Here is a 23,176-nt window from a genome sequence, read left to right as displayed (position 1 = left end):
GCGTCCCTGACCTCCTTGGCTACCAGCCATTGATGGACCCATCCTACAGGAGTTTCTCTCATTCTTTTTTTAACCCTGTTATAGTTTTGGCCGTCACAACATCTCCTGGCAGTGAGTTCCACAGGTTGCCTGTGCATTATGTGAAGAAATACTTCCTTTTGTTTTAACCCTGCTGCCGACTAATTTCCTTGGGTGACCCCTAGTTCTTGTCACTTCCTTTTGTCACTTTCTCCAAGCCAGTCAAGACTTTACAGACCTCCGTCATACCCTCAGGCATCTCTTTTCCAAGACGATCGGCCCCAGGCTTTCTAATCTCTCCTCACATGGAAGCTGTTTCAGCCCCTTGATCATCTGCGTTGCCCTTCTTTGAACCTTTTCCAATTCCAATATCTCTTTTTTGAGGTAGAACAACCAGAACTGCCCACAGTATTCAGGGTGTGGACGTACCATGGATTTATATAGTGGTGTTATGATATTTTCTGTCTTATTATCTATCCCTTTCCTAATAGTTCCCAGCATTCTGTTCGCTTTTTTGACTGCTGCTGCACGGTGAGTGGCTATTTTCAAAGAACTATCCACAGTGACCCCAAGATCTCTTTCTTGAGTGGGAACAGGTCGTTTAGACCCCATCATTTTGTATATATAGTTGGGATTATATGCATTACTTTGCATTTCTCAACACTGAATTTCATCTGCCATTAGCTACCCTCCAGTCATCTGCTTCAAAGGCTCTTTTAAGCAATAGATTACATACCACAGTTAGTAGTTCTGCAGATTCATATTTGAGTTCCTCCAGAACTCTTGAGTGAATACCATCTAGTCCTGGTGACTTACTACTGTTTAATTTACCAATTTGTTCCAAAAACCTCCTCTACTGACATCTCAATCTGGGATCGCTCCTCAGATTTGTCACCAAAAAAGAACGGCTCAGGTGTGGGAATCTCCCTCACATCCCCAGCGGTAAAGACTGATGCAAGGAATTCATTTCACTTCTCTGCAACACCCTTGTCTTCCTTGAGTGCTCCTTTAGCATCTCCATTGTTCAGTGGCCCCGTTGATTGTCTGGCAGGCTTCCTGCTTCTGATGTACCGAAATAGTTTTTTTTGCTGTTAGTTTTTGAGTCTTTTGCTCTTCCAATTATGCTGTGTGCAGCAGGGGGCGCAGGGCTGGTATGTTTGGCGGCTGGCTAGGGGAAAGCATCTCCAGGAATTTGCATTGTAACCTGTGTGCGGAGCCCCGGGATGCCCAGTCAGCCATGAATTGCTCTTGCCAACAGCTTGCAGCATTCTAATCAACTAATTACCCTTCCTCAGCCTGGAGATGGGAAACTGAGGGTTGGGGACATTCATCTCCCAGCTTTTAAGGGTTCCTTGTGCCAGGACTTTCCCTTGTTTGCGCCTCCTCCCCCTACAGATCTCTCCCCAACCCCCTCAGTGGATCTTGGGTGATGCCAGGAGAGCAAAGGGCACCCAAGTTTTGCACCATTAAATGTGCCATCCTCCCAGGTGAGCCTCTGCAGCATGAATCTCCCCCTGCAAGAGCCAGGCTGGAGGGGCTCAGCTGGACCCTCTACTCTTTGGGCCATGGGAACGGAGCCAAACCAACGCCTGAAACTTGAAGTTAACCATGGTCAGCGCTGCCTCCAAGGCATGGCCCCCATCCCCACGGGCTGGCTCCTACAGCCTCCTCTGCAGCGAGGCCTAGGCAGCCTCTACGGAACAGGGCTCCACGGTGCTCATATCACAGCGCCTTTGGGGGCAGGGGGGTCGCCATCTGCGGGACTCGAGCCTGGCACCTCGGGAATTAAAAGCAGCAGCTGAGGCTGGAGCAGAGTGTTCATGGGACAGTGTCAGTAGGGCTGCGGCCTGGTCAAATTCCATCCCCTGCTTTCCAGCAGAACTCCACCCGCTGCGGCACATCTGGGGCTCTAGTCAGGGCCAGGGGGCTGTGATTACCACCCAGAAGCACCCACATCGCTCAGGGTCTCCTAGCAGGCTACGTTTCTACAGGGTTCCTCTTGCCCACAGGTCCTGCTTCACCCCTCGCCATTCCCTGGACTCTGGCTGGCTGCAGCTGGAAGGGTGGGAGAAGGGGACTCATACCTTCCCGCCTCCCATGGTGCTCTGGTTACCGAGGGGGTCAACCCATTAAAACTCAGGGCAGAGGAACCCCTCTGTCGCGTGGAAATAACCCCCCAGGGCAGCCTCGGCTCACGTCTCCATGCGGCAGGTCCTAAATTCCAGGAGCAGCTGGTCTGGATCAGGCCTGGCAGAGGAGCAGAATAGGGGGTAGGAAACTTCCCCCTGCAGTTTGCCTGCAACAGGCAGAGGTGAGAAACATCAGGGGGTGGAAGGTGCTGGGGTTAAGGATCTCTTCCGTCTGAGCTGGATCCACTTGGCACAGGCCCTGGCTAGCGGGCAGAGAGAGCAGGGCGGGAATTCTGCCCGGGCCAGCTGCCGGCCCCACCTCTGCGTAGCCTCGGCCCTCCTGGAAACCACCCGTGGGACCGGTGTGACAGCATCACTCACCAGGCAGACGGAGGGACACCACCATCACCGCTGCGCCAGCCGAGGACAGGGAGCACCAGAGCCAGGCCAGCTGGGGTGGTGGCAGCCCCGAGGAAGCAGCCGCCATGGCATTAGCTGCTCGGATGGGAGCTGGCCACGGCAGACCCAGGCTGTAGCGGTGATCCAGTTGGTGCTGCTAGGGAGCGCTGAGGTGTGAGCGAGCGCCAGAGACCTCCTGGTCACTGCAGAGCCTGCAGGTGGGGGTGTTAGCCCTGTTCTAGCGGCCAAGGCCCCAGGGCTCAAAGGACTGATTTCAATGGGAGTCAGGCATCAGGAACCAGGGCTTGGGGCAGTCAGGCCTAGCGGTCACAGCAGGAGTTGGGAAATGGACCCAAGGCTCAGACCCAGAGCCAGAAGCCGGAGGCCAGAGCCAAAAGAGCCAGGAATCAGAAGCAGGGTACCTGGAGCGTGTTTTCCAGGTTTCCTTCACAGCCGTAAGAGCTAGAGACTCATGCGAGATTCTGGAAGACAACGAAGCTGCGTGAGTGCACCCTCCAACCAGTCCATCATGTGTCCCCATAGGGGCGTGTGCCCCACACTTTGGGAAACCCTTATCTAAAATATCCCCTTCTGATAGCTCAGTGGCTGAACAAAGGAAGAGTTTTCAGCCCAACCACAACCCCTGCTGCTCTTCCTGCTTTGAATAAACCCAGGAGGAGTGGTGAATGGGGCTGCCCCAGGAGGGTCTGAGACCTCGGACCGGAGCCAGGAAACCCACAAATGAGCTTTATTCTAAAACCAATAAATAAATAAATACATACATACATATAACAGCTGTCAAACTATTCAAGCAACGAACAGAATCCAATACAAGTCTGGCCTGAACCAGTGGAGGACGGTTTGGTTTTCTTTGGGGGGGGGGCCCTCTAATCCTCCATTTAACCACGGCTACCCTTATGCCCAAGCAACCCTCCCTTAGCTGGTTGGACAGGGCAGTTTGGAACTGACCAGACCTATGGGCAGCCCGGGGTCGGTGCTCTCTGATCGGCACAGTGGTGTAGTTATGGCGGAAAACTATCAGAATAAATAGGATTTTAATTAAAAACATGAGCCACTCCGCCACACCCATACACAATTTCTCCTTGCCAGAGCTAAAACAAGAGGCCAGTCTACAAACCCCAAAGCCTTGTCTCCCAACGGCAACACGCACGCTGTAGCCTCTGCCTGTTCCCAAGCACCCTCGTTCATTTCAATGGAGCAGCAAGTGTCTCCAAAGGAAGGAAGAGGTGCCACATCAGGGGATGGGGGCCCCAGCACACTGGGTGGGAGGGGCCCTGCACTGCCCTTCGTCACACAGACTCCGGGGCTGGGTGTGGGAGCGAGCAGGGCGGGGCTGGCGGTCCCAGGTCCCGGGAACCGAGGGATTTCTCGGCCAGCAGCAAATGAAATGGTTTAGGAGCCTCCATCTCCTCCTCCTCCTCTCCCCCGCTGGAGAAGTCCTGCTTCACGATGCGGTTGTTCAGCCTGCTGAACCTCCGGGCCTTGACGCTGGAAGAAAGAGGTGAAATCCAACCAGATGGCTCTCTGCGCCCGTTTCCTCTATGGGCTCATCACCGTCCGTCCCATGGGCTGTTGGCAAATAACCGCCCGGCCTGATCAATTGCCTTGAGCCTAGAGGTTGATAAAACTCTTCCCGTATAGCCCAGGATGGGACAGCCACATGCCACGGACAGCCAGCAGGTGTAATTCAGTGGATAATAAAGGGCATTTGTGGTTGGGAGCCAGGACTCCTGGGTTCTAATCCCACCTATGGTGGGTGATATAGCAAGTGAGAGGTGGGGCTGGGAGTCAGGACTTCTATCCCCAGCTCTAGGAGGGGAGTGGTGTCTGGTTAGAGCAGGGGGCTGGGAGGGGATTATAGTACTTATTTACATCCCATTTAGGCTTAGTTGGTGCTAAGAATCCAATCCTGTTCCATTTTAGGCTCTCTGCTCACCAGCATCTCCCTGGGGACAGGGGATGGAATTGGAAGCTTTTCACTTCTAGGTCCCTGGTGTGAACCCACCAGGCCAGCAGTGGCTGGATCTCACTCTACTGGCTCCTATGTGTAATGAGTTAGGGGAATCTCAACTTCTAGTGGACAACTGTCCATGTGGCAAAATCCGCTCCCCTGGGAGCCCCTGAGGTGACCCCTGTGTGGCAGGACTAAGGCAGACTTTAGGGGTAATGGGGTCCCTTGGAAGGTCCCTGGACTGGGACTCGAGTAACCTTTGGCTCTGTCATTGGCCTGCTGGGTGACTGGAGGCAAGTCACTGCACCTTCCTGAGACACTGTCTCCCCTCCCATTGCTGTCCGTTCAGGCTGCAAGCTCTTCAGGGCAGGAGGTGTCTAACTCTGTGCAGTGCCCAGCGTGATGGGACCCTGATCTTGGTCAGTGTGTGTCTGGGCAGCCCCCGGCCCGACAGGGCCCTGACCTCGGTCAATGTGTGTCTGGGCAACCCCCGGCCCGTCGGGGCCCCGATCTCAGTCACTGTGTGTCTGGGCAGCGCCCGGCCCAACGGGGCCCCGATCTCAGTCACTGTGTGTCTGGGCAGCACCCGGCCCGACGGGGTCCCGATCTCAGTCACAGTGTGTCTGGGCAGCACCCGGCCCAACGGGGCCCCGATCTCGGTCACTGTGTGTCTGGGCAGCGCCCGGCACGACGGGGCCCTGATCTTGGTCACTGGGTGTCTGGGCAGCGCCCGGCCCGACAGGGCCCTGATCTCAGTCACTGGGTGTCTGGGCAACCCCCGGCCCGGCGGGGCCCCGATCTCAGTCACTGTGTGTCTGGGCAGCGCCCAGCCCGACGGGGCCCTGATCTCAGTCACTGTGTATCTGGGCAGCGCCCGGCCCGACAGGGCCCTGATCTCGGTCACTGTGTGTCTGGGCAGCGCCCGGCCCGACAGGGCCCTGATCTCGGTCACTGTGTGTCTGGGCAGCGCCCGGCCCGACAGGGCCCTGATCTCGGTCACTGTGTGTCTGGGCAGCGCCCGGCCCGACGGGGCCCTGATCTCAGTCACTGTGTGTCTGGGCAGCGCCCGGCCCGACAGGGCCCTGATCTCGGTCACTGTGTGTCTGGGCAGCGCCCGGCCCGACAGGGCCCTGATCTCGGTCACTGTGTGTCTGGGCAGCGCCCGGCCCGACGGGGCCCTGATCTCAGTCACTGTGTGTCTGGGCAGCGCCCGGCCCGACGGGGCCCTGATCTCGGTCACTGTGTGTCTGGGCAGCGCCCAGCCCGACAGGGCCCTGATCTCGGTCACTGGGTGTCTGGGCAGCGCCCGGCCCGACGGGGCCCTGATCTCGGTCACTGGGTGTCTGGGCAGCGCCCGGCCCGACGGGGCCCTGATCTCGGTTGAGACCTATAGATGCTAGTGTAATACAAAGAGCAGCTGCAACATTGGGCCAGAACAGCCCGTGGTGGAAGTTGGCACCTTCCCCAGCAGATCTCCCCCCACACCAGACTGACTCCCATGGCTCTGATGGGGTTCTCCGAATGCCAGCCTTACCAGTAGGGCCTCCGCTCCTGTTTTGTCATGGTGCGCCACAGCTGTGCCAGCTCCCTGGTGGCTGCGGTGGACGCCATCCCCGGGCAGGCGCTGAGGGGAGAGAGCACCAGGAACTCAGAGTTCTCCCAGCAGCACACGTCTGCCTGGCCTACCAGCGTGGGTTGCCGAGGCAATACCCAGCAGCTGTATACACATTCCACCCGCCTTGCCTTCTCCATGGACACAGATGTTAAACGTTCAGGGGAACGAAACCCAAACAACCTGCTCTCTCCAGCTGGTTGCTATGGACCACAGCTGCGTGCTGAGATCCAGCAGGTCAGTCCCGCCACAAGGGCACTAAAAATATCCAGCCTGGGATTGTGCCAAGGGAAAAGGAGTGGCTGAAAGGTGTTGGTGATAGGGCGTTGGCGTACGGCTTCCGTCATGGATGGTAAGGCCTGAAGGGACCGTTCTGACCATCAGGTCTCCAGAGACCCCACCCAGCGGTTTGCACTCTGAGCCGGCTCGAGTTAGAGCAGATCTTTTAGAATGATGTCCCACCTGATGTAAAGACTCCAAATGTGAACCTCCCCAGACCCTGGGCTGGTTGTTGCAGCAGTTAATTCCCCTCCCTTCTTGTTTCTATTCGGAATTTCTCTCACTTCAGTTCCTATCCCTCAGATCTTGCTCTGCCTTTGTCCCCTTGCTCGTAGCAATCTCCTCCCCACAGAGCGGCTGACAGCCCGGGAGCAAGGTCAACTGGTTAAATGAAACCGATCGAGCCATCTCTGAGGCAGGTGTCCCAGATCATGGATCATTCCCGCAGCTCAACCCTCCAGCATCCTGCTGGAAGTGGGAACGCCAGAACTGGCCCCAGCATCCCTGTAATGGTCTCCCTGCCATATACAGAGGTAACTGCCCTCCACCCGTTTCTAGGCTATATTCCCCTGCTTGTATAGCCAAGGACTACATTAGCTGCTGCACCGCACTAGTGCTCTGTCGGTCTCCATCAGGTGACTCTGGTCTGATACTTGTAGTGTCAGCTCTTTGGTGCAGGGACTGTCTTTGTGTTCTGTGTTTGTACAGCGCCTGGCACAACGAGGGCCTGGTCCGTCACTCGGGCCTAGGTGCTACCGTAATACACCTAATAGCAATAAACAATGTACAGCGCCAGGCATAATAGGGTTCTGGTCCATGACTGGGGGCCCCTAGGTGTTACCGTAATACAAATAATAAGTAGCAATAAGAACCTGGATCTTACATTCCCTAAGTCCTATTGAAGCCAATGAAACCTAGAGCACATGCTTAAAATTAATGCTCACGCTCGAGCGCTTTGCTGAGCCATGGCCATAGTGCCTGGACACAGGGCCAGCTGGGTCAAGCTCCGCTCTCCAGCCCGTGACTCAGCACCCCCTCCTGCTTACCAAATGTACTGCTTGCGGTTCAGCCGGCAGAACATGATGAACCCATTGACACATTTCTTCTTCAGCTGCAAGGGGGACCGGGACTTGCTGGAGCCCTCCGGCTGCCGCCCGCCTTCCCCCTTCTTCCTTTTCCGGCTGGCAGCAGGTGGCAGCTTCGTCCGCTTGTAAGGGATCCAGGTGCTGTCGCTGTTCTCGTCACTGGAGGACATGGAGCGAGCCGGTCCAGGGCTGGAACCCTGGCGGGCGGAGAAAGAGGGGGGTGTGGTGGGCAAACACCCAGGCAGGCCCCTGAGATTGGGACACCGGGGAAAGGAAGTGGCACAAGCCTCACTGGGGGCTGCAGGTCTAAATCCCCAAAGCAGTTTTGGAAGCCTCAGCCTTGGAGTGGAAGGGAGAGAACACCCAAGCGGGCTCCGCTTCCAGCCAGATCAGAGGCTTGGTGTCTCATCCAGTCCTTATACAGCCACTATGTACATCTGCCTTTTCCCATTCTGTTACCCTAAGATTGCAAGATTTCAACCCCTGCCCCCCAAAACCCATCTTCTCCCCCCTTTCACAGTCTACAGGGCAGCGCCATGACCCCTCCCTCCTTCCTTCCCCCCCACCCCCACCCCATCCTCTCACCTCCTGCAAGAGCTGCCCACTCCACACCCCCATTAATTCCGTCACTCCTGAGCTGGGGCTGGAATCGGTTTTACTCGCCTCGCTGTAGGAGAGGTAGCAATGATCCAGCGAGAAGGTGGACTGGAAGAGATTGCGGGAGTTCAGCGGAGTGTCCGGAAGGGTCTGATGAGGGTCGTGCTGAGAAGGATGTGAGGGAGGGGAGAGGAACACGGCCAATGAAACATTAAGGCTGAAATGTTCAGAAGGGATCCGGGAGCCTGATTCCCATTACAACGCCCAGGCTGGCCACAGGCGTGTGGGAAAATCTCGGCCTGTGTCCATAAGCCTTGAATGGCCTGTCTAATCCTCCCAGGCCTGGGCTGTTCAATCTTCAGCGAGGAATGCAGCAGGTTTCACCCGCCCCAGATGATTTCCATTCTACAGGCAAGCCCTTCTCCAATGCTTCCCTGCAGTCTCTCCTTACAGGGCTGGTTGCAAACCCCTTGGGGCAGCAAGTCTGGCTTTAGTATGGATATGGAGAGCGCTCAGCACTACAGGGCCCCAAGCGGGGTCTCCAGCACAAATAACAAAGGGGGATGAGAACCTCGCAGCTCCAGACCCCAGCAGCAGGGCAAAGCTCCCCCACATTCCCCTCCACCAGCATGTTTCATGGAGGGGTCACACGATTCATTCGACCCTTGGCCTCCCTCTCTACAGCTGCCCCCAAGGAGGCCCGATTAATGCCAGCTGCGATGGTGGTGGTGAGGATAGCGCCCATGCCCGTGGGTGGCCACTTCACATAGGCCACTCACAGCCAGCAGGTAAGAGCAACCTAATGGACAGAGCATTGGACGGGGGCTCGGGAGAGGTGGGCTCTAATTCCGGCCCTGCTGGGTGACCTGGGGCAAGTCATTTCCCCGCTCTGTGCCTCGGTTTCTCCACCTGGAACACAGGGATAATGGTACTGGTCCTCCTTTGTGCAGCACTGTGAGACCTACTGATGCTAAGGGCCGTTATTATGATCATCCACATCTGAGCCTGACTTTGTAGCACCAGAGGAGGCTGTACGACAATATGCAGCCGGGAGGCGGGTTCTGCCTGCTGACAGGGAGAGGGAGAGGGGCCGACAGGGGACTCAGGAAGGGGCTCCCCCCTGCCCACCTTTCTCAGCAGGGTCCCAGCCAGGCTGTCCGAGGAACCAGCCGACTCTGGGCTCAGACACACGTCCTCAAACAAACCTGCCGGAGAACAAGACACACCCCTTCGAAACAAGTAACATCAGAGCAGATCTCCCATGGCCTTCCATGGCTGCTGGCCGGGCGCCCAGCTCTGAAGGCAGAGCGGAGAGCAGCGGCTGGTGGCCGGGCACCCGGCTCTGGAGGCAGAGCGGAGAGCAGCGGCTGGTGGCCGGGCGCCCGGCTCTGGAGGCAGAGCGGAGAGCAGCGGCTGGTGGCCGGGCGCCCGGCTCTGGAGGCAGAGCGGAGAGCAGCGGCTGCTGGCCGGGTGCCCGGCTCTGGAGGCAGAGCGGAGAGCAGCGGCTGCTGGCCCGGCGCCCGGCTCTGGAGGCAGAGCGGAGAGCAGCGGCTGGTGGCCGGGCGCCCGGCTCTGGAGGCAGAGCGGAGAGCAGCGGCTGCTGGCCGGGTGCCCGGCTCTGGAGGCAGAGCGGAGAGCAGCGGCTGCTGGCCCGGCGCCCGGCTCTGGAGGCAGTGCAGAAGTAAGGGTGGCAATGTGAAAAGCCACATTCATCAATATCACTTTCCACAGCAGACGTAGTGCCCCATTTCCACCCTTACTTCTGTACTGCTGCTGCCATTTTGGGGCTGGCAGCCAGAGCCTCGCCGCCTGCAGGTGAGGGATTTGCGGGAGGAAAAGGAGAGAGTCTGGGTGGCAGGGCTCCAGCCATCCCCTTTATCCCCCCATCCCCAGTGTTCACAGCCCTTCTGCACAAGCCCCAGCCACCCAGGGGTGACAGCCAGAGCTCTCTCCCCCCCACTCACACACAAAAAAGAAAAGCATATAGCTCACGCCTTCTTTGACACATTCCCCTGCCTCCCTTGGGAGGCCTGCCCCACAGTTTGAGAACCGTTGCTCTTGGGGCATGTTCCCAGTGGAAAACACAGTCTGGGACTTCCCTTGCACTGTAGCACTGTCCACTCAGGGTGTAACTGAGCAGTAAGTGGGTGCACAGCAGATTCACACCCTAGCTTGTGACACTAACTCGCCATGTAGACATGGCCAACCAGCTCCTTCTGCTGAAATCGCACAGGGTCAATCCCTGCAGCCCAACCTCCGCTGAAGCCTGTGGCAGGTGGAAGGACTTCGTACGGCGTCTGACACAAGGGGCCCCAATCCCGCTTTGGCGCTTCTAGACTCTACCGCGGTTGGATGGCTGGAGATGAAAGATGGCCCAGCGGTTAGGGCTGCTAGCCTGGGACTTGGGAGGCCTGGGTTGGATTCTCTGTTCTGCTCCAGCCTGCCTGTGGGACCCTGGGCAAGCCACGTCAGCCCCTGGTTCCTCAAAGGTAATTCACATCAATGGGAGTTAGGCGCCTAAATATCTTTAAGGATCTGTGCCTCAATTTCTCCATCTGTACAGTGGAGAGACTAGCCCTGCTCAGCCACACAGGAGTGTGCCAGGAGAACCACATGAAGAATCAGGAGGTGCCCAGACAGTACAGTGATTGGAGCCAGATAAATATACGGATGCTGCCCACATATAAGGAAAGGTCTGGCTGACAAAGCCGGTAACGTGCCACTGCTGAATGGCTCCGGTACACAGCACGTGGCCACACAGTAATGATGGCATGGTGCCCCCAGACACGTTAGGTAGAGATCACACAAAAAGAGGGGAGGGGCGGTTAACTCTCGATTGTCTTGTGCACTATGGCGTGGATGTAGTAGGCTCCCTTGTGATCTGGGAGAGAGTGACTGGCAACAGGAGAATCCAGCCCCCCTCTTGGGATCCCAACAACGCTCCCATAAGCTGTAATGACAGCAACGTGCTCTGTCCTTTCTAAGGCATGCTGCACAGCTCTCATTTGCTCCCCGCCTCCCTTGCATGGCACGGTTCGTTGCTCGCCTCCTGGGAATCACCACAACCGATCCCGGCAAGCCCCTCAGACGCCTCCGGCCGCAAGGAGGGACGTGGACCCCCTTTACCTTGGGATAGCTCCTCTGACCCCCCCTGCAGAATATGACCGGGAAGCAGCCGTCCAGGAGAGGAGAACAGCGAGGGGCTCAAGCCCAGATCCTTACTGGCCCAGCAAGCCCCGATTTGGCCTCCGCTCCCGGGAGAGCACAGGAGTGAGCTGCCTGTGAACCAAAACATCATTTACACAGGAATCTCACTGGCTACATTTCTGCTACCCTCTGTCCCCATAATCAGCCAGGAGAACTTGGGCTGCTCCTCAGCAGCAAAGCTGGAGACTTCCAGGAAATAGACTAACTTGGACCACTAAGATGCTGCTGGATTTATTATTTAAAGGACGCTTGTTAACTTCCTCTACCACTTGTCAGCCGGGACCTATAATCTCTGCCCCCCTTCCCCCACCCCGATAATCAGAGGTTATGTTCTCACTTATTTAGCCCCTTTAATAACCGATGCCCTGCATGACCTCTGCATGTTCAGGGTTTTTTGGTTGTTCCCCCCCAGGTTTTGCAAATAACCAACATCGAATTTTGTTATGCGTTATTTCCCTCTTGTGCATGTGTTTCCATTCATTGTGTTTCCTTGTGTGTTTGTATTTGATATCAAAACAATAAAGTTTAAAAAGGACACATGCAGCTGATATGTCCATATCCCTTTTTCCAGCTGTCTGTCAATGAACACACTGTGCTGTTAGATGGGGGGACCTTTCAGGTCTGAAAGTACTGACGAGGTCTGTCTCACAGAGCCTGGACACACAGATGCTTGGTACCCAACACAACCACCTTGGCGGGTGCTACTTAGCTACATGAAGAGCAGCAATTTGGTGCAGCCTAAGGGGCCTTTGCCATCTCTGCACGCTCTAGTCTACAGCAGTACTCACCATGGGAACTACACACAGGGGACTGGGTTGAGAGCCAAGGACCAGCATCCAGCCCATCTTCTTCTTCCTCCCCGCAGGAATAATACTGCACCAGCTCCTGCCTGGAAGAGCAGTTTAGAGACGGCCTTGGATTGCTGCTCTGTCTCTTCTCTCCCAGAGCCCCAGACAGAACTGCTTGCAGCTCTGTGCAGCTGGCCGCAAGGGGCTGGACCAAACACAGGGGGTTTTGAAAGCAGCTCCTAGTGTCCTAGGGCCCAGTTGTGCAGTGGGGTAGGGCGGACCCCAGCTTCCTGGAGATTTTCAGCTGCAGCCTCCCGCCCAGGGAGGGTTGGAACCGGGGAGACCTGCTCTGGGCACTACGGCTGATCCTCTTTGAGAAGTGCCGGCCGGGAACAGGCCTCTCCTTCTGGCTGTCTGCAGGCTATAGCCGAGCCAGCAGGCACATGGCAGAGAACCCAACTGTACGTAAGACCCAGCCTCGCCTTCTGCCAGGTACGGCTGCGGGAGCCTTCCCCTTTGCTAAGCACGCTGCAGGGGCGAAAACTAGGGGGACCGTCCAGCAGGAGGTGCTGTGGAGAATGCCAGGCTATTCTGGTTTAAGCCTCCCCAGCCGGGGACGTTGTAGGGAGTGGGGCAGCATCAGGCTATTCCAGTCTAAGCCTCTCCCAGCAGGGGGTGCTGTGGGGAGCAGGGGTGGAGCACTGGCTGGGGGCAGAGCTCCCAGCTACTCCAGTCCCAGCCTCCCCCAGCAGGGAGCACTGTGGGGAGCGGGGCAGAAGTGCTGGCTGTGGAGGGAGCTCCCAGCAGCAATCTGGAGTCAGGGTTTGAAAACGCTGCACCCTGGCTGGATGGCGGCTCCAGACCAGATCCCTAGCAAGTGCAAATTGGCAGAGCCGCCTTGAAGTCACCAGAGCCACAAGTTTCTGTGGTCAAGCTCCCGCACCAGCTCTTACCCCAGCAGAGCAAGGTCCGGTCCGTCGTACCGACGCTGCTCCCGGTAAATCAGCTGAGCCTCGCAGGTAGAGCAGATGTCATCCTCCTCCTGGCTCCCCTCTCGGTCACAGCCTACGCACCAATCTGCAAATGCACATGCATGCTTTGGTCCTGCTCCACCAGATACCGCGACCCCCAGCAGAGGAGACTCAAGGTTACCACGGATCCAACCCAGATTATGGACGCTACGGCCATGGCTTCTTATAGGAACGGGGCCAGATGCTCTGTGGGTGGAAATGGGCAGCTGGGGATCTGGTGCATAATCTCTGTTAATGAGGGCCTGGATTTCACACACACCCTGTGTTGCCACGGACCCCTGTGCATGGCGAGAGCTGATGCTCCCCAGAGGCCCCGTGCACGGCGAACGTGGCGGGGGTGAGACACTCCCTTGACCCGAGCGACGGGCGAGCTCCCATCAGCTCCCATCTCTCACCCAGTCCTGCAGGAGGTGTCCAGCAAAGGACAGAGAGGGACCAAACCTGCTGCACAGTCGGGAATGCCACCTTTGCCCCTGTCCAGGAAGGCGCTGCCTGTGGGCTGGCGAGACCCCAGCGCCGGGTCCCTTCGGCTGAACTGGAACAGAAGCTGCTTCATGCCAGGAGAAAGCACGGCCCCTTCGCCTGCCGCGTGCAGATCTGCCTCTGTGCGCTGCCCAGACTGCCAGGGCGATTCCCCCAGGCTCAGGCTCCGACGCATCTCCTTGTTCACCCCATGCTGCTCTGCGAAGGGAAAGGGCACAGTACTCTAGGACGGACTGTGTCTCTGCTTTCCCAGCAACTCACCTAGGACACGGAGCCAGGTGAGCCCCGAGGTGCATCGCCACACAGTGCAGCTCAGGCACGAGGAACATTCCACTTGCCCTGGGCACCCGTCAGCTCCAAGCTCAGCTTGTGAGGACGCCCCTTCCCCAAGAGCTCCAAGGTAACACCCCTGTGCCGCACACCGCCCTAGGCTTCCCGGACATCAGCTCAGCAAGCTTCACCGGGAGAGAAGGAAACATAAGATTACCAGGAGCAAGGGAAATGCTAACAGGCCAGCTGGAGAAATTGACATATGGCGAGATTAAGGGACATGCCCAAGGTCACAGAGCAAGTTAGTGGCAGAATTAGGTCCAGAACCCAAGAGTCCTGCCTTCCACTACCCTGCCCCAACCACTAGACCCCACTCCCCTCCCAGAGTTGGGGAGAGAACCTCCTGGCTCCCAGCCCCCCTGCTCTAACCATTAGATCCCACTCTCCTCCCAGAGCTGGGGAGAAAACCCCGGAGTCCTGGCTCCCAGCCCCCTTGCTCCAACCACTAGACCCCACTCTTCTCCCAGAGCTGGGGAGAGAACCCCAGAGTCCTGGCTCACAGTTCCCCCCTGCTCTAACCACTAGATCCCGCTCTCCTCCCAGAGCTGGGGAGAGAACGCAGAAGTCCTGGCTCCCAGCCCTCCTCCCACTCTAAGCTACACTAATCATTTCCCTGCATCAGCCCTTTGCTGGGTCAAGCAACCCAAAGACCCAGCTACCTCATTCCATGGCAAGAAACCTAGGAGGTGAGCTGGGATCCTGACCCTTACGGGGATGACACATGCACGGGACGGGAGGGGTGGGGGGAGAAGAGGGAGAGTTTTTCACAAATGTAACAGCAGCCCCTGCTAGCCACACTCACCAATTGACGCTCTGGAGGTAATCTCAGATCTGTGACACGGAGGCTGCTGGGAGGCCTTCTTCCCACCTCACGCAGATGTACATGAGCTAGCTCTGCTCAAGCCAGCGCACTAAAAAACAGCAATCTGGCAACCGTGGCACAGGCTTGAGCTAGCTGCCTGAGGACCACCGGGTCCAAGATCCTAGGGAAGCACGCCGGCTTGAGCAGAGCTAGCACGTGTGTCATGGAATCAGAGAAATGTCCGGCTGAGAGGTCATCGAGCCCAGCCCCCTGCCCTGAGGCCAGACCAAGCAAACCAAGACCAGCCCTGACAGGGGGTTGTCCAGCCTGGTCTTAAAATCCTCTCTGGACGGGGATCCCACACCCTGGAAGCCTGTTCCAGAGTTGAACTGCCCTGAGAGTTAGAAAACTTCCCCTCATATCTGACCTCAATCTCCCTTGCTGCAGATTAAGCCCATTGCTTCTTGGCCAACCTTCAGTGGACACAGAGAACAATCAATCCCCCTCTTTATAACAGTGCTTAGTGTATTTGATGACTGTTCTCAGGGCCTCCCTGTGATTTAACTGGGAATTGGTCCTGCTCGAGCAGGGGGTTGGACTAGATGACCTTCTGGGGTCCCTTCCAACCCTGATATTCTATGATTCTATGATTCTTTTCTCAAGACTAAATGTTGCCAGTTTTTTTAACCTTTCCTCCTAGGTCAGGTTTTCTAGACCTTGGATCGTCTTAGTATCTCTCCTCTGGAATCTCTCCAATCGGTCCACATCTTTCCTACAGTGCGGCACCCAGAACTGGACCCAGCCCTCCAGCTGAGGCCTCACAGCACCTAGCAGAGCAGGACAATTACCTCCTGCGACTTACATACGACACCCCTGTTAATACACCCAGAACCATATTAGCCTGGTTAGCCGCTGCGTCACATCGCTGACTCAGATTCCACTGGTGATCCATTATGACCCCGGATCCTTTCCTGCAGTTTGACCGCCGAGCCAGTTAGTCCCCATTTGGTAGTGGTGCACTTCCCAAGTGCAGCACTTTGCCCGTGTCTTCATTGAATCTCATCTTGTCGCATTCAGACCGATTCTCTAATTTGTCAAGGTTGCTTTGAATTCTAATCCTGTCCCCCAAAGTGCTTGCAGACCTCCCCCACCCCACAGCTTGGTGTCATCCGCAAATGTTATAAGCATCCTCTCCTCTCCATTACCCACGTCCGTAATGAAAATACTGAACAGCAGCGTACTGTGTACATCTACCCAGGCTGCGAATGACACCTCCCAGCTGCAGTGCGGATGTACCCTGAGTGCTGTAGGGCCTTCCTAGGGGAAAATGGCCAGTGACTTTCCAGGTGGGGGTCCGGTGCTCTGCCCTGCCAAAGGCAAGGGGTCAGGATGTTCAAAATGAAGTCAAAAGCCAGGGCTGGCCAAAGCGAAGCATGGAGAGCAACGTGAGCACAGAAGGGGGTCCGGCCATTGGAGAAGAGCTGCCTCTCCTAAGAAATCTCCCCTTCTTCCCCTTGGTTGTCCCAATGCAGCAGAGATGGGCCTGTCCCACAGGAAAGGGCGGGGGGAGGAGGAGAGATCGCTCTGCAGAGCGAGGCTAGGGGGAATGGCTGCTATCGCTTCTGTCCCAACCTGATCTGCAGGATCGCTTTCCTTTGCGGGGTTTCTTGCCAACGTTCAGGAGCTTGGCTCTCCTCCTCTGCGGGGTGATGGGCGGAGTGCCGTCTCCACGCCCTCGCTGACAGGCAGACATCTCTGCACATCTGAACGCACCCGCTTCAAATTCTGCAGGACGAGGGGAGAGCAGAGCAGGTCAGAACTCCCCCCCTCCAGCAACCACTTTGGCTCGCAAGGACCCCGGGCCGAAAAGGGAGAGAGAAAAAAACACAGCTGACGATCACTCAGCTTGTGTAGAGGTCCACGTTAGCCCTGCTCAAGCTAGGGCAGTGGCTCTCAACCTTTCCAGCCTACTGTAACCCTTTCAGGAGTCTGATTTGTCTTGCGTATCCCCAAGTTTCACCTCACTTTAAAACAACTTGCTTACAAAATCAGACATCAAAATACAAAAGTGTCCCAGCGCAAGGTTACTGAACAATTGCTGATTTTCTCATTTTTACCATAAATTATAAAATAAATCAATTGGAATATAACTATTGTACTTACATTTTAGTGTATAGTAGCGTTTCTCAAACTGGGGTCCACGGGCCCTGCTGATCCAATCCACCCCCTCCCTCCCTGTGCCTCCTGCAAGCCGGGGAACAGCTGTTCAGCGTGGTGCAGGAGGTGCTGGGAAGGAGGGGGAGGAGCGGGGACAGGCGCACTCGGGGGAGGGGGCAGAAAGAGGCGGGGGTGGGGGGGCAGGGATGCAGTGGGGTGGGGGAAGGGGTGGAGTGGGGGTGGGGCCTTGGGCTGAGCGTTTGGGTCTTGGGAGTTCACGAAATTTTTTAAAATCAAAATGGGTGTCCTCGGGTTACTAAAGTTTGAGAACTGCTGGTGTATAGAATATAGAGCAATACGAATAAATCATTGTCTGTATAAAATTGTAGTCTGTACTGACTTTGCTAGGGTTTTTACGTAGCCTGTTGTAAAAGTAGGCAAATACCTAGATGAGTTGATGTACCCCCTGGAAGACCTCTGCGTACCCCTGGTGGAGAACCACTGAGCTGGTGCACTAAAAGCAGCAGTATGGCTCTGACGGCAGCGGTGGCCACCTGAGTACACACCTTGAGGTTCAGACGGGGCTGTACTTGGAGCGGCCAGCCCGTCCCAGCACCCATGATGCCACGGCCACGCTGCCATTTTTGGCATGCTAGCTGGAGTAGAGTTAGCCCATACGTCTGTTTGAGCTGGGAATTACACCTCCCAGCTGCAGCGCGGACGGCCCCGGAGTCAGAGGAGCCTGTCACAGCCACAGTGCCCACGGAGTGTGGGTCTGGAGACGGAACTGATCCCTCCAGGGGCAGCCACGCGAATGCAACGCCCGCCCAGCAGCATTCAAAAGTCACCACCCCCGGCAGCTGTTTGGTGGCCCAGGTGAACCAAGTGGCAAGGGGTGGCCCATTCCAGTTCCTAATGGGCTTGCCTCACAAATGGCCCCCTGGATCACCATTTCAGTGGAAAGGTCAAGGACTGAGTGGGTCACAGACACCCCCCTGACCTCCAGGGCAAGGTCAAGGGGCGAGGGTGGGGGTTTGAGCAGGGCCTGGTCTCCGGTCTCAAGGAAATGAAAATACAGAATGAAAGTGTCAGCTCTGTGGGGCAGCGACTGGTTTTGTTCTGGGCTCGTACAGGACCTAGTGCAATGGGGCCCTGTTCCCTGTGAAGCCCACGGGCTACAAGAATACAAAATAATAATACACCTGGTGGGCCAAACCCACAGGGCACAATTTAACAGCCAGCCTGACTTAACCCCATGTGACCAAATCAGAGGACTCCAAAACCAAGAATCCTCTGACCAAAGTGCTGGGACACAAATCGCCTGGCCCAATCCTGCACTGGATTCCAGGACACTGGACTGAATAGGACCCTCCTGGGGCTTTTCCCAGTCACTTCATGCTATGGCCAAGGTGTGTATGTGGGGGGTGGGGGGCTATTTGTTGAACTCTTCACGCAGCTCTAAAAGGAAGCACCTGCATAAATACTCCAGAACTGAGCAGATAGCCCCCAGCAGCCAGAAGGACAGGGGACCGGAACGACTGCAGGCACAAGGCATTTGGAAGAACTGGCTCCCTGTCCAGGGGAATTCTTACCACCTTCCAAGGGGCTTCTCAGAGCTCCAGTTGGTTTGCGTTAAACACTCCCAGAAAATACTGTATCTCCTACTCGGAAGCCCCTGTTGCCCCCCTGGCTGAGCAATGCACGTACAGCGGATCTCCTCTCTGGCTTATCCCACATCCCTGCTGTGACCCATGTCCCTACACCGCCCCTTGGCTTCCCTCCACGTGGCAGCTCACGTCCCTTGTGCCCTCCCCCATCTCCCTTCACCGCCCGCGATCCCTTACCTTCTTTCTCCCCACGCCGGAGCTGGAGCAGAGTCCTGGCGGTGCTGATGCTCGCCTGCAGATGCTCAATGTAGCAGAGGACACACAACAGGATTTCCTTCTGTTTCAAAGGGAACACACGCTCAGGGAAAGGCTTTATACTCACAAGGAGCGTTGGTAGATGCAGCACCCGTGGCACAATTCTGTGGCAACACGTGAATTCTACAAACAAAATCCACAGCCACTAATGTCCCTGGCCCTGCACAGCTGGAGAGTGGCTGGGAACCTTCTTCTAGGCTTATCAGTAATAATGAGTTACACCTTCTAGTCTGCGTGCACCTGTGTAAGACAGACCCGTCTGCAAAACAAGACCATGAGGGGGGCTGGTTGGCTCATGGGATGGGACGTGGAGCCGTTTGCCTCTAGACTGCTCAGTGCCCACTCAACTCAGTTCACTGGTGACCCAACTCAATTCACTGGTTCCTACTCGACTCAATTCACTGCCACGGGACGGCTGTTGTGCGAATTAAGTTGCTCTTCTGCCCAGTTCAATGAGGGTAAGTATCCACATCACCAAGGGTTGGTACGAGCTGGAAGACTCAGCAGAAAAACCAAGGACTGTCATCAAGTTTCATGATTTCATGTTTCATCTTTAATGGTGGGTCCCCCCAGAACAGAAACAAGGCAGGTGAGCAAGGCGTGAGCGTGGGGCAAAGCGTCCCCTCCAAATGTCTGGGACGCAGCTGTTGGGCAGATACAGCACGTCAGCCTCCAAGGCTGCAAATCCAACAGACCCATCCACAACACATTTGCTTTTTAGAAAACCCCACAAGGATGATTTCAGTGAGGAAATTCTTCTCCTTGATTTATTCTGGGATGGGGTTGGCAGCCTGCATATAAGACCCAGAGTCTAAAGGCTTGTCTGCAGGGGAAATTGACCGGAATAGCAATTCCAGAATAGCTCCCCCTGTGGACACTGTATTCCGGAATAATTAGCATGCTTCTGAAACAGAGTCATTATTCCAGAATAAGATCGCATAAGAGTGCCAAGCTGTTTGTTCCCTTCAAGAAGCCTAGAGGTTTAGCAGCAGCAAGGCTCAAAGCCTCTCTTCCTCCAATAGACTGAAGATCTCAGAGCGGGCTGGCTTCCATCCTGCCTCACCTATGATTTCTCTGAGTCACATTATTTCTTTAACATGGTCCCTTGCTTCTCTCCAGAACGTTATACTTGGGGAAGCAGCTGTCAGGGCAGCAGCCCACTCTGGCCGGCAGTACCTTGGTAAGCTTTTTGTAGCCGGTATGCAGAGGAACAGGCAGCATCTGAGCCAGCTCTCGGAGCATGTTGGTGTAGTTACCACGTCTCTTTCTGTTCAGGGATAAAAGAAGGTCAAACAGTTGCTTCCAAATCCACTGGCAAAAAAGTCCTTTCTGGTAATGCTCCCCTCTGACCAACTGCAAAGCTCACTTAGCTACATAGACGAGTGGCACAGGCGTAGCTCAGGGAAGAGGCAGGAAACTGCAGACGAATGGCCTGCTCTGGTCCCTACATACTTTTGCGGAACTGGGCCGGGTACTATCGTACTACTGCATGCATCCAAACGGGGCAGCTCTAAGCTTATGCAGGCAACTTTGACTGTGGCATTTCCTGACTGCTGAGCACTTACTACTTTCAGGCTTCACACAAATTGGGTAGCCACCAATAGAGGTCACACAGGCAGTCAAACAAGCACTGGACTGGCACTCAGAAGTCCCGGGTTCTAATCCTGGCTTGGGTGAACTTGCGCCAGTCCTGTCACCTCCCTGTGCCTCAGTCTCCTCCTCTGTGCAATGTGAATAATGAGACTGGCCTCCTTTGTAAAGCGCTTTGAGACCTACTGCTGGAAAGCGCTCATTATTGAGGTCTGCTCTACCCACGGATTTTGTCCTGATACAATCATGTTGGTTAGGGGAATGATTATTTTTGCTGGTGTAGTTATACCGGCACAACTCCTAGTACAGATGGCGTTATATTGGAACAAGGGTGCCATACACCCATATAGCTTATTCCCCTTCCCTTACAGGAATCAGCATTACCAGTAGAAACACATTTATACTGAAATCACCGTCCTGATTTAGCGAGACCAGCACAGTTCAAGCAGCACAACTTTTGTGTGGAGACGAGGTCTCATTGACTGGCCCTCTCACTGGAACACGAAGAGTTGGGCTGAGGATGCACAAGAAGGAATGGTATCCATCTAGCTCCCTGGGCTATGCCTTAACTGTGAAAAGAGGTGAGCTTTTTCATGGAGTCAGCTATCTTTGTAAGCTCCTAGCGAAGACGAGGCACGAGGAGTCTTTACCTTGATGTAGCTAGTTGAGATCAACCCTATATCCCCCTGAAGTTGACCTCAACTAGCTACCCCCAGGTAAAAAACTACATGAGGTCAGACTAGTTGATCACAATGGTCCCTTCTAAGCCTTGGGAATCCTTGAATCTGTGAATTTCCACTAGGAGTTTATAGAGAGATTCCTAGATTCTAAGGCCAGAAGGGACCACTGTGACCCCCTGCATAACACAGGCCAGAGAATGTCTCCAAAATAATTCCTAGAGCAGATCTTGCAAAAAAACCCCATCCAATTGTGATGCAAAAATTGCCAGTTATAGAAAATCCACCACGGCCCTTGCTAAATTGTTCACATGATTAATTGCTCTCACTGTTAAAAATTTAAACCTTATTTCCAGGCTGAATGAATCTAGCTTCAACTCCCAGCCATTGGATCAGGATAGACCTTTGTCTGCTAGATTGAAGAGCTCATTATTAAATATTTGTTCACCATGTAGGTATTTATAGATTCTAATCAAGTCACCCCTTCACCTTCTCTTTGTTAAGCTAAATAGACCGAGCTCTTTGAGTCTATCACTATACGGCAGGTTTCCAGCCTTTCTTCATTCTTGCAGCGTGGCCCCTCTTTAGTTTATCCACATCCTTCTTGAATTGTGGGCACCAGAACTGGACATAATATTCCAGCAGCTGGTGTCAAATATAGAGGTAAAAATAATCTGCCTGCTCCTACTTGAGAGTCCCCTGTTTATACACCCCAGGATCCTATTAGCCCTTTTGGCCACAGCATCCCACTGACAGCTCATTTGCAGGTGATTATCCATCATGACTCCAAAATCTTCACAAAAGGTGCAAGTTTGAATAGATTTTTGTTAAATCAGTTCAAAACCCCTGTGTGGACATTCTAAATTGGATTTAGCTTTAGCTTGATTCCTCACCCAGGTAAGCTAAACTGGTATAAGCCTGGTTATAATTGAATGTAGAGCATCCACACAGGGTGCAACAGTGGTTGAAGCAGTTTTTATTTAAAGCAACCAAAAGTGAACTCAATGCAACCATGAATATATTAGTATTAATTATTTGTAGTACCGCCGCACCCAGGAGCTGTACCAACACCGAAAAAGTCCCTGCCCCAAGCCAAGGGTCAACAGATGGAGACAGACAGATGGACGGGAAGTATAAGGAAACGAGACAATGCTGGTCAGCACGACTGGCCGAGGTCTCGGCACACCAGCAGCCCGACTGTTGTCAAGTTTCAGATAGGAATCACAGAAAGGAGCATTTCGAGGTGGGTTTTGAAGGAGGCGGCTTTGCAGATGTTTACAGGGAGTTCCTCCCAAGCGTGAAGGGCAGCAAAGGAGGAAGCACAAAGATGCTTGCTGGAAAGTTTCTCTGGTGGGTGACGGAGGCTGGCGCCATGGGCCCACTAGAGGCGCGGGTCAACAACTCGATAGCAAAGAAGAGATGTTAGGTCAGGTAGGGATGGGCCACGAAGGGCGTGGAAGGCGAAGACATGTTATAATGCTCATCACTGTACTCCAGCCAGCTGACGGGGAGCAGGGGGTGGCTTTTTTTTAGGCTACCCCTTTCCCCCGTGCACTGATCGACTGATACATATTGACAAACTTGACTCCATCCTAACAACGCTTTCTCTCTAGGAATGATAGAGCTGCTCAGAGAAATCACACTGCATGTATCCCGTTGGGACTGCGAAAGCTATTTAACGCCACACAGCACAATAACACAGCACTTTAGGACAGGAAGTGAAGGCAAAACCCCTGAACTTCACTCCCAGCTGCCAAGGGCAAAGCGGGTATAAAACACTCTATTCTGGGACCGCTTTGCACTGGCGTAAGTGACTTGGTGTGTCAAGAAGGGGTTTTGAATGGGGGCAGGGGATAAAGCCAGGGGAAATCTGGTCTCTGGCGTGGAAGGGATAGGCCCTAACTGCCCTGTCCCATGTCCTCACCCGTCTCCGATGGTTCGCGGCTGGCAGTTGCTGCGGCCAGGACGTGGCTCCCAGGGGCCAGCATGCCTGACCTGACCCCACATCTGCAATGGAGAACAAAGGGAAAAAGAAGGGGAATTCCAATCGATCCCAGACCAGGAATGAGATGGGGAAACGGGGAGCCCATGTGTTGTC

General features: G+C 55.1%; 1 protein-coding gene across 1 annotated transcript; it reads right to left on the bottom strand.

Moving 5' to 3' along the window:
• Window positions 1–3,278: 3,278 nt before the first annotated feature.
• On the bottom strand, window positions 3,279–23,085 carry MEIOSIN (meiosis initiator). The gene is made up of 13 exons (XM_073321873.2): window positions 23,003–23,085; window positions 19,988–20,078; window positions 18,734–18,833; window positions 16,365–16,517; window positions 13,559–13,798; window positions 13,040–13,163; window positions 12,087–12,187; window positions 11,218–11,370; window positions 9,220–9,296; window positions 8,080–8,256; window positions 7,456–7,691; window positions 6,053–6,142; window positions 3,279–4,055 (listed from the first exon to the last, which is right to left on the bottom strand). The coding sequence occupies exons 1-13, from the start codon at window positions 23,083–23,085 to the stop codon at window positions 3,857–3,859; spliced, it is 1,824 nt and encodes a 607-aa protein (XP_073177974.1). The 3' UTR covers window positions 3,279–3,856.
• Window positions 23,086–23,176: the final 91 nt, after the last annotated feature.

The sequence above is a fragment of the Lepidochelys kempii genome, chromosome 23 (genome assembly GCF_965140285.1).
Source record: "Lepidochelys kempii isolate rLepKem1 chromosome 23, rLepKem1.hap1, whole genome shotgun sequence".
NCBI lineage: Eukaryota > Metazoa > Chordata > Testudines > Cheloniidae > Lepidochelys > Lepidochelys kempii.
Note: the sequence above shows the minus strand (reverse complement) of the source record. Positions and strands in the feature narration are given on the sequence as shown.

Bases quoted from the DNA above. Each gene is read 5' to 3' on its own strand.
- MEIOSIN (XM_073321873.2), bottom strand. From the start codon at position 23,085: ATGTGGGGTCAGGTCAGGCATGCTGGCCCCTGGGAGCCACGTCCTGGC. The intron at 20,079-23,002 runs GTGAGGACATGG...ATCCCTGAACAG, and splicing joins CCGCGAACCATCGGAGACGG to AAAGAGACGTGGTAACTACA. The intron at 8,257-9,219 runs GTGGGCAGGGGG...CATCCTTCTCAG, and splicing joins CTGGGACCCTGCTGAGAAAG to CACGACCCTCATCAGACCCT.